At 33.1% G+C, this 12,529-nt stretch overlaps 1 protein-coding gene across 1 annotated transcript; it reads left to right on the top strand.

Moving 5' to 3' along the window:
• Window positions 1–742: 742 nt before the first annotated feature.
• On the top strand, window positions 743–11,870 carry LOC128180762 (ras-related C3 botulinum toxin substrate 2-like). The gene is made up of 6 exons (XM_052848913.1): window positions 743–877; window positions 4,777–4,922; window positions 6,605–6,719; window positions 7,789–7,906; window positions 8,592–8,752; window positions 9,188–11,870. Exons 2-6 carry the CDS (start codon window positions 4,807–4,809, stop codon window positions 9,263–9,265), a joined length of 588 nt encoding a protein of 195 aa, XP_052704873.1. The 5' UTR covers window positions 743–877; window positions 4,777–4,806; the 3' UTR covers window positions 9,266–11,870.
• Window positions 11,871–12,529: the final 659 nt, after the last annotated feature.

The following is a 12,529-nucleotide window of genomic DNA, read 5'->3' on the forward strand; positions in this document are numbered from 1 at the left end:
CCCGATATAGGAGTAGCAGGCATGTAAGTGAATATTTTTTCATGCATTCAAAGATAAACAAATTTTAAGAAATAGATTACAAGCTCCTTCATTTGATATTTCTTAAAACTTCGATGCATTTAGTAGATTTTTGGGAATTTTAACATTAAAAAATATAAACATGCAACTGCGGAACTCTGAATTCTCCCAACAATGAACAATTAGGCCTATTTTTTTTACAGTCATATTAAAAGAAATATGTGATTTACAATCTCAAGACTGCTTGAAAATTATCAGTGAATTGTGTCCAAATTAACAACACTGTTTAATTGTTTAATTGTTTGTCTATTTTCACTGATACAAAAGGACATTTTGTGAAGGGGTAGTCCGTACACATTTATTTTTTTTTGGGGGGGGGGGGGGGGCTCTGAGAATCGAGAAAAAACACATTATAGAATATATGCAGAAACAAACTATAAAGCTTTTTATGAAACTGCATCAACAGCTGATAAGTTCTATCACCGCTGATAAAATAATTGTATAATTTCAAAGATATTTATTTTTTAGGAAAAGTGTTACGCAGATTAAAAAAAGGTAGTTGATCATACTGAATGAACAGCATTTATTCAATAATACTTTTCTTGATACCGTAAGAATTTCGTGCTATAATACCTTCTAACTTGAGGACACCCAACAGAAATAGCATTTTACCAAAAGCTATTTTTGTGTTGTACAATTTGATTGGTCGGCTAAAAATAGACAATCTTGCCGATTAATAAAAATGGCAACTGTCTGAAATCAGTGTGATGCGAATTTCTGTCCAAAGTTTAAACAAGAAAGACTGCATGATAATGTTTATTTAGTTCTTCCAACTCAACATAACAAGAGGAACATATACGTAAGTATCACAGAGGTCTTTGATGGCGAAAATGGGTGAACGAACGTCCGATTTCTTTGTGTGAAAGGATGGCGGGTGAGGCCAACCAAATTCTGTCGCTGAATCATACTTCATCACTAATACGTTTTACTTATGGGATTGCCTTGTAATATCTTCATCTTGATAAAACAATTCTCAAGGAGTTTGTCCACTAATGAGGATTATAATTCTCTAACGGTCAGCGAGACGGATGATGCTTTCAGAAATTTTTGCATGCTACTGAGGTTCGAATTTCCTCGGGTCATGTATTGATTTGCATATCAGCTTGACTGATCCATTTAGAGCTCTCTGGTTGGCACCAGGTAGAAGGGTGGCGAATATAAAGGTTTTTATGTGTCATAGCAGTCAGTTTGTTATAACTTTCATGTATGGATTCTTGGGAAACTTCGAAAACTAAAAATATTTCTTGTTATAATATGTGGAACAGTTTGAGATTTAATTTTTGCTTCTGTCCTTGTACACAGAGTTTGTGAAACAACTTTTTCAGTGAACAAGCAATGCTGTTTATGCAGATATAAGAAAATAAAGGCAAGCATGCCATGTATTATTTTGTAGGTAAATTATCATAGGAATAAATCGTAAATAATAACTTGTCCCCTGCTTTTCTATTTAAAGCAAAAAGTTATTGAAATTCATGGAAGGAGGGCACTCCACTTAATTTGGAGTAAGATATCATGTGCTGCTTCTTTACAGAAACATTTCTATGACTAATCTAGCGATGTTATTGTGGTATAAAATGACCAGATGGAAATTGAAGAGATAGCTCCCAAGTATAGAACTTATTTTTTTTTTATCAAATGTCTTTTTTTAGCTGTTTTTCCATCGTAAAAACCATTCTGTTTATTATTTTATTTCTAATATGTAAAAGGTGTGACCATTGGGATGAGCGCTGATTTATTTAATTAAACACACAAGGCAGTACAGTTTGATTTTTATAAAAGAGACAGTAGGATCTGACTGGCCACTCAAATCTAAAGCTAATGCTAACCCAAAAGTTGATTGCTCAGTCTACATTATGATGTCATGTTTCATACATAAAACATGTTTTATCTAAAAGTTTGAAAATATAGGCAAAGATGGGTACAAGATTCCGAGATTTTTTTTTTCTTTTTATGCTTACTATCAATTCCATTAATTGTGTTGCATCTGGGGTTAGAAGAGGGGTGGAGCAACTAAATGATGTAGTCAGCACTTGCATGTTTAGACGCAGAATATTGTAATTAGCAGCTGTTATACAAATTGGTTACTATCACCAGACGGTAGTAGTCTGAAGTAGTCATCCAAGTGAAATACTGGTGTAATTCATGTACTTCAGAATGCTACCATAGCATGTATTACAATGCAAGAAATTATGGACCGCTCTATTCCATATAATTTTTTAGAGGGTTCCAGGTTCTAAGCAAGTCTTTTTTATGGTGCTTATGATAACAATATAACCTACAGTTTAGAGTTAATAGGTGTAAGTAGGCATGGTCCCCCTGACCATAACATCCCCCTCCCCCATGTATGAAATAAAAAAACCAATAGATGGAGAAGGAAATAGAATTGTAAATGTTAATTAGAAGGATTAAGTAAGACTGTCAAAGCTTTGAAATATATGATGATCATATGAAATACCTTAAAGGGGTATGGTCATGATTTTGGTCAAATTCTATTTTTCTGTTTTTATTATTCACAATTCTTTAGGAATGCATTTCCAATGACCAAATGAAATTGGAGAGTCAATAGTGAAGTGAAAAGCAAGATACAGAGCTCAAAATTCTTTGTCATGTAAACAAGGCTCGTGCCCTGTTTTTGTTTACATTAGTTCAATATACCAGTAAAAGTTCTTTTTCAAGCTGATTTTTGCATCTTCTTATTCATTTAAAGCATAAATAAACAGATCTTAATGCTTACCATTTTTGTTTTCGATCTAAAACTGGAGTTTTCACTTTAAAGTTCAAAGTGTAAACAAAGGATTTGATCTGTAACTCGCTTATAACTCAACGAGCGGCACTTAAATTTTGGTTGCCTATTAAAAATGCCTTATGGAAGCATTGTAAACATTAAAATCGGGAAAATAATTTTGACCAAAATCGTGACCATGCCCCTTTAACATTAAGGTAACTTATTCCTTAAATTGTTTACTCAATTAAACATAAGAACTTACAAAGTTTGGTTCAGTAGGCAAAAATCTCAGTGTACATGTATATCTCCATTGAGTGTGGTTTATAATCAGTTGGTCACTAAGCCCCAGTTAGTTACTACCTATGGTCAAGTGTTTGACCTATCTTGGAATGCATTTTGTCTTTTTCCCTTGAGAAAATGAATATGTGCTTGCAACTCAGCAGCTATCTTCTTTGATCTCGTAGTGGCAAATTTCTGCAAAGTGGTGTAAAAAGATATCTGCAGCAAAGATATGTGCACTGATGTTTCTGTGCACATCAGCATTTCCTGGAAGTAACATGTATAGTTCTGTCCAGTGGGTATGCAAGAAATTCTGTTGAATTATGTCAAGCTTTATAATACTGTTCATGCAAAAATGGTACTGCCATTATCGCTTGCTCTGAAATGGATCACAGAATTAAGCTTTTCATCCTGTAATAGTATGAAATTCGACATTGTTATGTAACAGCAGACTCAGTGGAAATTATCAATGTTTTTATTCAAGTCAATCAAAAATAAGAAATAAACTGTAAATGCCGATATGACTTTCTAAAGTATGGTGTATATATGTAGTGGCTATTCAATATTGTCAAAACAAGTCACCGGTGATGAAAACTTGAAAGGCATGAAAAGTTAAAATTATTATGTTATATTTATATGTAGAGTACCATTAATTCTATTTTTGATAGAATTGTCTCTCTGTGATTTTACATGTACATGTATGCTAAGCTCTCACGATTATAGTCAGTGGCAAAACTGTAATTAAAACCCTTAATAAACCTATTTGATAGGTTTGATATTTCTGGTACTTAAACTCAGTCTATGATATAATTTGATTTTTTATACAAACCTATACAATGAAACACATGAAATGACTACTACTAAACAACTTGTATGGGATCATGATTAAGTCTTCTTACTAGACAGGTGATTACATTAAAAGCCTTCTTCCCCAGAATGATTCATAACCCATCTGTGAATGACAGTGTTCAAATCATCAGAGAGTTTTTATTTCCTCAGAAGAAGCAGACACCATGTAGGTTGCAGGGGATAGGGTAAACTGGCGGCCTTATCTCTGTTCCTCCGAGATAAGCCCCCTGCACACATCTACATACTGTCCAGGTCAGGCGAGGGTTGGCTGCTACAGGCTCGTGCAAAAAATGGGTGCCAATTTTGAATTCAAAGGGAGCTGGAATTTTTATGGATAATTTATTAAAGGACAAAAATTTGCCATATGTTTTGATGGAGAAGCAAAAGCAGTGAAGTAACGCTGTAACGGTGATATTTTGTAGTCGCAGGATTTATTAACTAGAATGTGATCTGCCAGGCAATGCTAGAACAATGTGATTTAGAACATAGCCTGTACAGGGGAGGGAAAGAGCAGACATTTACCTATTAGAAATATTTGTTTGAGGGGCTTAGAAGTGTAGTAAGATCTGTCAAAACACAAGTATCTCACCAAAGCATCTGTTAATTTGTTTGTTGATGGTCACAACTCTATCACCATGTCTATGCATTAGTCGGCTCTCTCATATGCCTACTGTACTGTTTCTGTATAATGAATAGTTGCAGACTGATGAAATATCTTTACAACACTAGTACATGTATTTGCTCGATTTATGCAATAAACATGTGATAAGAAGCTAGATCTATTTAAAATTGTGGATATATATATAATGATGGGGTTGTTTTAATTGCATTTATGTTTCTTTCAGGAAATCTCATCATTTGAGTAGTAGAGAGCCATGGCTCAGGGTCGGCCAATCAAATGTGTAGTTGTTGGGGATGGTACAGTGGGCAAGACGTGTATGCTGATCTCATATACCACAGACAGCTTCCCAGGGGAATATGTCCCTACAGTGTAAGTATGTCACAGACAGCTTCCTAGGGGAATATGTCCGTACTGTGTATGTCACAGACAGCTTCCCAGGGGAATATGTCCCTACATTGTCAGCTTTCCAGGGGAATATGTCCATACAGTGTAAGTATGTCAAAGAAATCTGTCGGGGGGGGGGGAGATGTCCTGGCAGTGAAGTATGAAACAACAGATTCCTATGGGAATATGTTCCTACAGTGTAAGTATGTCACAGACAGCCTCATATGGGAATTATAATACGTCTCTTCTGTGTACATATGTACATGTAAGTGTGTCACAAAAAGCTTCCCATAGAGAAATGTGCCCCAACAGTGTAATTTCTGTCACAGAAAGCTTCCCATGGGAAATAAGTTCTTACGTTGTCTGATTGCCACATATATGAAAGGCTTTCCATGTGAGAAATGTACTCACATTGTGGGTAAGTCACTGAAAGCTTCCATTGGGAGTATATCTTTACAGTGTAAGTATTTCAAAGAAAGCTTCCCATTGGAATATGTACCGTACTTAAAATAAGTATGTCACAGAGAGAATCTAATTGGGAAATGTCTGTACAGTTGAAGTATTTCAGTAAATTTTTAAGGGTATATTTACAGACAGCTTCCCATGGGAATATGTCTGTTTGTGTAAGCTTCGGAGGGGAAAGTATCCCCATGTCTGGTTTATAAATTTCCCAGGGATATAAATCCTGACAGTGTATGTGACAAACAGCTTCTCAGGAAAACGTCTTTGTTATAGGATAACTGTCATTGTAAATATTCACAGTGTATACCGATGTAAGTAAGTGTATGTACAAATGATGTAAAAGATTGTTCCTAGTATCAAACCGATAGTAGAACAGCATTCATTTATAATGTATTTTGTATAAATTAGAGGTCAGTATTGACTGCATTGCACTTTTGATATAATGATTAATAAATTTCACCACTTAGACATTGACAAAAACTGGCGTATGTGTATTGGGGACATTTTTTTTAAGTGTTCAACTTCAGCCAAAAAATGTATTATATATTCATTGTATATTCAAGGAAATGGTTTAATATGTATGTAAATGTGTATATCTTTTAAAAACTGGTACTTTGAAGTTCATCAAAAAATATAGTCAATATTCATATAACATATTCTCCACTAAAGTTTTGTATGCTCAAGGAAATAATTAAAGAGAGTGAATTAATAGGTTAATAGTTATAAGTTTATTAAACAAATATTTTGAATATTCATATGACACATTTTCCTTTAAAGAAATGTTTTTGATGTTTAATTACACTCTCAAGGAAGTAATTACAGAAAGAGCATTGAGTCATTGATATATGTAATATGTAAATTTACTTAATAGTGAACACTTAAAAATGTTGATAATATGTCACATTTTTAGCTTTTTATATGAGTTAATTGTGATCAATGCTATTGAAATTGCTATCATTTTACTAAGATGTTTGTAAATTCAAATTGATCATATCATATTGTATCATTCATGTATTGTTATATTATAACTATTAATTGCAACTTTACTACATAAGTCTCATTATATACTGGTATATATCAATGCATTATTATGAAGTCTATTAGTACACCCCTGCTAATATCTTATATGAAAAGAATAATTTGTGTACATCATGTATGTGTATCACTGAATGTCAATTCTTACATTGCAACTGTTCTGTTAATAGATTTGATAATTACACAGCCAATATGATGGTGGACGGGGTTCCTGTTAGCCTTGGATTATGGGATACTGCTGGGCAGGAGGATTACGACAGATTACGTCCATTATCTTATCCACAAGTACGTAATACCGTCTTATGTGTGTAATAATCACATGATTATCAGGCCTCACCTTTAATTAAAAAGGATTAGGGAATAATTAAGAATATACCAGTACTTTTATTTGTAACTGCAATATTATAGCTTATTCATTAAGAAAATTGTAAACGGTAATGCCCCTGTATCTGTTGGTTTCTACATTCATAACTTAAATTTTCCCTGAATTAAGGTATGCTTGTTACATGTATAGGCTTTATTTGAGTCAAAAAATAATTTTTTAAAGAAAATAAAGAGAAGGAATCTTTTTTAACAAAAAGTAGTCAATTCACAAGGTTGAATATGTAGAACAGAATCATTTGTATCATCTGCAATCATGGAGTTATTATTACTGGAAAAGTCCACTATTTTATGGGGCATTGTTGATCATTCTAATGTTAATTATTGATGAAGACTGCTGGGAAGTATTTCTCATTATTTGTACATGACAATACTGTAATGAGTGCAATGATCCTGATTTTGGTTAAGAGTCATATGGAGCCATGGTTTGATTGACAGCTTTACTTGCATAGAAGAACTATTGTACATGTTATATTACCTATAAGATAGAGATGCTGTGGCCATTTTCATCATTATATTGGATGTCAGTGTCATCTCTGGGTTTATTTACTTCAGGCTTTAGCTGTAAGAAAGTTTTGTGTAAAAAAATGGTCTGAAACTTATTAAAAATCTTTATTTTTTTTTCATTTCTTGTTTTGTCATCTTAGCTCCAGGGAATTTTTTTCGTGGGCCATAAACTTAAAAAAGCTTAATTTTGAATCACCAATATTCAATGTTTAAAAAGGTTTATATACCGGTAGTTAAAAAATAAATCTAAAACCACCATTTTTCAAATCGCATAAAAAAGGCATGTTTGAAACAAGGAAAACAGAATTATCCATGAGGTGTTAGTGAAAAATAATTTCAATTTACACTGTGGCCTTATATATACAGATAAATTAATATTGTGTCAGTTAAGATTTGTATGGAGTGCATATTGCATGTACAGTTTTGTTTATTAATTTTGACTAATAACTCTTCTTTCTCTTTGCAGACAGATGTCTTCTTAATATGTTTTAGTGTAGTCAGTCCTTCATCATATGAAAATGTCACCACAAAATGGAACCCAGAGGTGAAACATCACTGTCCGGAAGCGCCCATACTTTTAGTGGGTAAGGGAGAGTACTGGTGCCAAAGGCACACAGAATACCTAAATGATACTGTAGAATACTGTATACAGGGAAATATTCGCCCCCGTTTTATTTTTGCCCCTTCTGCCCTGGTTGCCAGTGGATGAGTTTAAGACTCGGCGAATTCAAATGTCTCATATTATCTCTCTTTAAACAAAACTGTGTCTTGGCGAATTCAAGATGGGGCGAAACTGTTTGCATGTTCAGAAGGACAAAAATTACACGAGATGAAAAATAACCCTGTTTACAGTTATTCTGTTCCTCAGCTACTGACAACTATGTCATTATTGTCAAGATGAATAATAACAGCTTTTAGAATTTCAATCAGTTGACTAAGGTTGTTGCCATGTTGTGTCTGCAGACTCTTCCAACTGAATTGAACAAACACTTGCAAACAGACTGAAGAAAGTCATTTTCCTTCGAAAACATTGTAGAATTGTAGTGTACGGGAGAAAAAATGTTTTGTTTCTTGAGTTTTGTAAATAATAATTAGTCTCTTTCAATTTTCATTTTGCCAATTTGCACACAATCCACATTATTTTATTTACGGGTAATTTGAAGTAAAGGTTTGATTTCATCTGTGATACAATAAAATACAGCTTGTCAACATTATACAATAGAATAGGGCTTGTCAACACTATTCCTAATGTTGCCACATTATTTGTAGGTACTAAAATAGATCTTCGAGAAAATAAAGAGGCTATAGGACAACTAGCTTCCCAAGGTCTGTCGCCTGTGAAACGTGAGCAAGGAATCAAGTTGGCCAATAAAATCCGAGCGGTCAAGTACATGGAGTGTTCAGCCCTTACCCAAAGAGGTCTTAAACAGGTATGTTGTGGCATATTATCTTTAAAAAAGTAATAACTGTGTAACCATTCAAATTCGTAAGGGCCAATTTTCCTGGATTGTGGGTTTTTGCTTATTTGTGGGGATGTAGTTTTTTGGATGTATTGGTTTTCAGTTTCAGTAAAAAAAAAATAACTCTAAATTTGTTTTCGTTGATGTAAATTTGTGGGGGAGGGCTACCCATGAATACCACAAAATTGAGCCACCATGCATTCTTATGATTCCACAGAAGATTATTTGTCCACAACACTATCGCCATCGTTATACTTTCAGTGATTTACCTTAAATTTAACAATCTTAAATACTCAGCAATGTTTGATACTCTAATTCTCAAGCATCCTAAATTATTTGTTTATATCACAGATTTAGGATAGTCAACAAATGCTAATTAAGGATAATATTTTTTTTGTTTTGCAGGTTTTCGATGAGGCCTGTCGAGCCGTTTTGCAGCCTCAACCAATTAGAACAAAAAATCACAAATGCCAGCTTCTATGATGGCCGTGGCTGTCACCAGTTCATTGTTGTAGGAATCTTACGCCATCTTTGAACCATCATCTACCTGTGGTCACCCCGTGTGTGTATGGTGTTGTATAGCCTCTTTCTCGATAGCCTGGTCTTCATCATGTTTTTTAAGTGAAGACCCTTTGTAGTAATGTCATTGAAGGGTATGATGCTATTTATCATAACTAGATATAGGTTTTGTTTAAATCTGGAGTATTTTTTTCTTTTAAACTTATGTGATATTTGGGTTTTATTTTTTACTTACCTTATCCAAACCAACATGGTGATGATAAATTTATCATAGAAACCGTTACATGTATAAACCAAGTATTTCATTTAGTGCTCACTGAGCAGATAATTAAGATAAATGAAATATAAAATCAGTCTAATTAGTGTGACCGATTTAAATGTTGAATATCAAATGTTTGCTGCCATAAGTCACATTTTATGACAGCAATTTTCAAAACCCTTCATTTTATGTTTAGTTTTGAAATGGACTGTTTGTGTACAAATACAATGTATGTTGTACTTCGTTTAATTTAAAGGAGAAAATAATGGTTCTGGTGTGTCTTCATATATATGAACCACCATTAATTTTGATTCATATTGATGAACTTCAACCTCATTTAGTTTTTCTTTTATAAAAATCCATTTATTGTACATTTTTCTGTGAATGTTCGTTTTGGACATGTATTTTGTTTGAGTTGTCTACCTTAGATGATATCCATACTGAACACCTTATGATGCATTTAAATATTAAACATTTATATCATTATTTAAAGCAGAATTCTAAAATTATTTTTAGAGAGTTTTTTTTTTTTTTGGTCGACCAGAACTACAAAATAATTTTTATTTAAGCATTCTCTCTAGGATAGACAATCATATTGGTTTCATTTTGTTATGCAGGAGGTGTAGGAGTTCATATTAGCAATAGCAAGCTTTCTTACTGTCCATTCTGTATGTATAAGGGGGAAAATTCTGCCACAGCTAGTAGTTTTAAGAATGCTTTAAATAAATGTATGGTCTCCAAGTCTTTATGATCTACATGTAGGTATTTTGGCAAGGAATGGTAATAAAAATAAAACCATATTTCAGTTCCGATAAAAACTGAAAGCCACATTGTGTGCCTTGGATAGTATAATAAGCTACTCTGAGATATTTACATGTATCAGACCATGCTCCCCTCCCCCCCTACACCTTGATGAAAATAAACTTTAAAGGATTTTTTAAATCATACAGGATACATAGAAAGACATGATTTTATCCAGAAGTGTGTGTGTTACATGCTTGAATTACCAGGGCTGCGTTTTATAAAAGAACTTACAACCTAGGACCAAGTTCTTGAATGCTATTAATTACAAATTAATCAATGTTTTATTCTATTGGTTGTAAAATATAGTAATTGAAAATCAAAATAGTTGTAAATAAATGGTTTTTATATAAAATAAAATTCTTTTCCTCAAAAGACTACTCCTTAAGACTGAAAATATTTACCTTGTGGTACAGCTTTGAGTTCTTTTGTTAAACGTGGTCCAAGTTTTTGCCATCTCGATTCGTACTTAATTTTTTTTTAACTTTATAACTGTATATGTACATGATATAATAATGTAAATTTTTTTAAGCATCATCTGCAGAGTTTCTTTTTTATGTATATGGTAATAACAGAATTTTTTCAGTATTGTTGAATTTTTCCAATGGGTGGTATATTTGTATTTGCAATGGTTGTGATCCACCCCTGTCAATTTCATATTGTGTATGACTTCTCACTTACTTTGAACCCCTGTTGCCATGGATTTTACAAATCTCAAATCTTGGGAGAAAAAGGAAGTATTTTTTAATGAAAAAGTTGTTCTCAGATATCTAAATACTAGTTTATGTTGTAAAATAATTATTAACTTTTAAGTAGATAAATAGATAATATGTTGTAATAATATTAAGAACATTTTACGACAAAACATGTACTGTGTACTTATTTGTAATTAAGACTGCTGGTCTAATATACAGGCTATTATAGCAGTCAAGTTATGATTAGATTGTTTATGCAAATCTTTAGAACGAGCACTGCTATAAAAATCATAATCTAGAAAACCCAAATTATATGTGTAAAATTTATAGATATATAAAGATCAATTTGTATCTTGGGGCACTCGAAATTACGACTTGATGTCAGAACTTGAAAAGAATTGCATTTGCCAAGTTTAAAAAGCAAACAAGATCCTGAAATATTAATGACCATCTTTCCTGAAGAAAGTAATGGAACACTGTAGTGTCTGTTCCAAATGGTAGTAATTTCTAGTCATTTATTCACGTGTAGCTTTTTTTTTTCTTTTCCCATCAATGCAGTTATAATCATGAATTTATTAATAAAGGAGAGAAAAATAGAACGTTTAATTTGAACATGTTTTTGGTGCAGTAACTGTGTGTATTAATTCTGGTGGTTTTAAGTATTATCATCATTGCCATTATTACACTTGTATAACAATTATGCATGGAACTTTTTGACAACCATAACAGCTGTGAACTACTTGTTGTATGGTTGGTATGTATGTATAGCAGCTTTGGAGTTGTATGTTAATGCTGAAATAAAGAAATAGCTTCGTGAGTTGTTCAATTTGAATAAAGGCCATTGGAATGAAAAAAAAAATGCCACCCAGCATACAGAGTACATCAGGCTCTTGTCTTGTGTTTAATCCCCTTCATGTCTTTGGTGATCAATTATGTTTTCAGTGGATCAGCTTTTGCATTTATATTGTTTTGTTCTAGTCTCTACGTAATTCTCTCAATTTTATATGCACAAGACGAAATTAATGATTAATTGAAAACTTTTTGGGATTTTTTTTAATTAGCTTGGCATGTGGATGTATAAAAGTTCAGACAACAAGCAAATTTATTGAAACTATGGAATCAAATTGCATGAAGGTAAACCAACACATTGGTGTTGGATCGTCCTAGAGAAGTATTCTATTAAAGGACGCTAGGTGGCGCTCTCCGTTTGTGTTAGATGTAAACCATGATGTCTCCGTCTTCTGCTATGTATTTGTATCATAATTCATGTCACTTGTGCAATATAGAATAAACACGTACAGAGAATTGTTGTGGAGTTTTGTTTTGAATACATGCCTCTTTTTGTACATTTCGTCATCATAGATTCTTAGTCAACTGACGCAGTTGGTCACTATCTTCAATGCGACCCCAGTCGCTACACGTAGAACCATTTTGACAAGACCTTGGACTTTCGGTGTGACGTAGCAATCTATT

This window comes from Crassostrea angulata, chromosome 4, assembly GCF_025612915.1.
Source record: "Crassostrea angulata isolate pt1a10 chromosome 4, ASM2561291v2, whole genome shotgun sequence".
In the NCBI taxonomy this organism is placed as follows: Eukaryota; Metazoa; Mollusca; class Bivalvia; order Ostreida; family Ostreidae; genus Magallana; species Magallana angulata.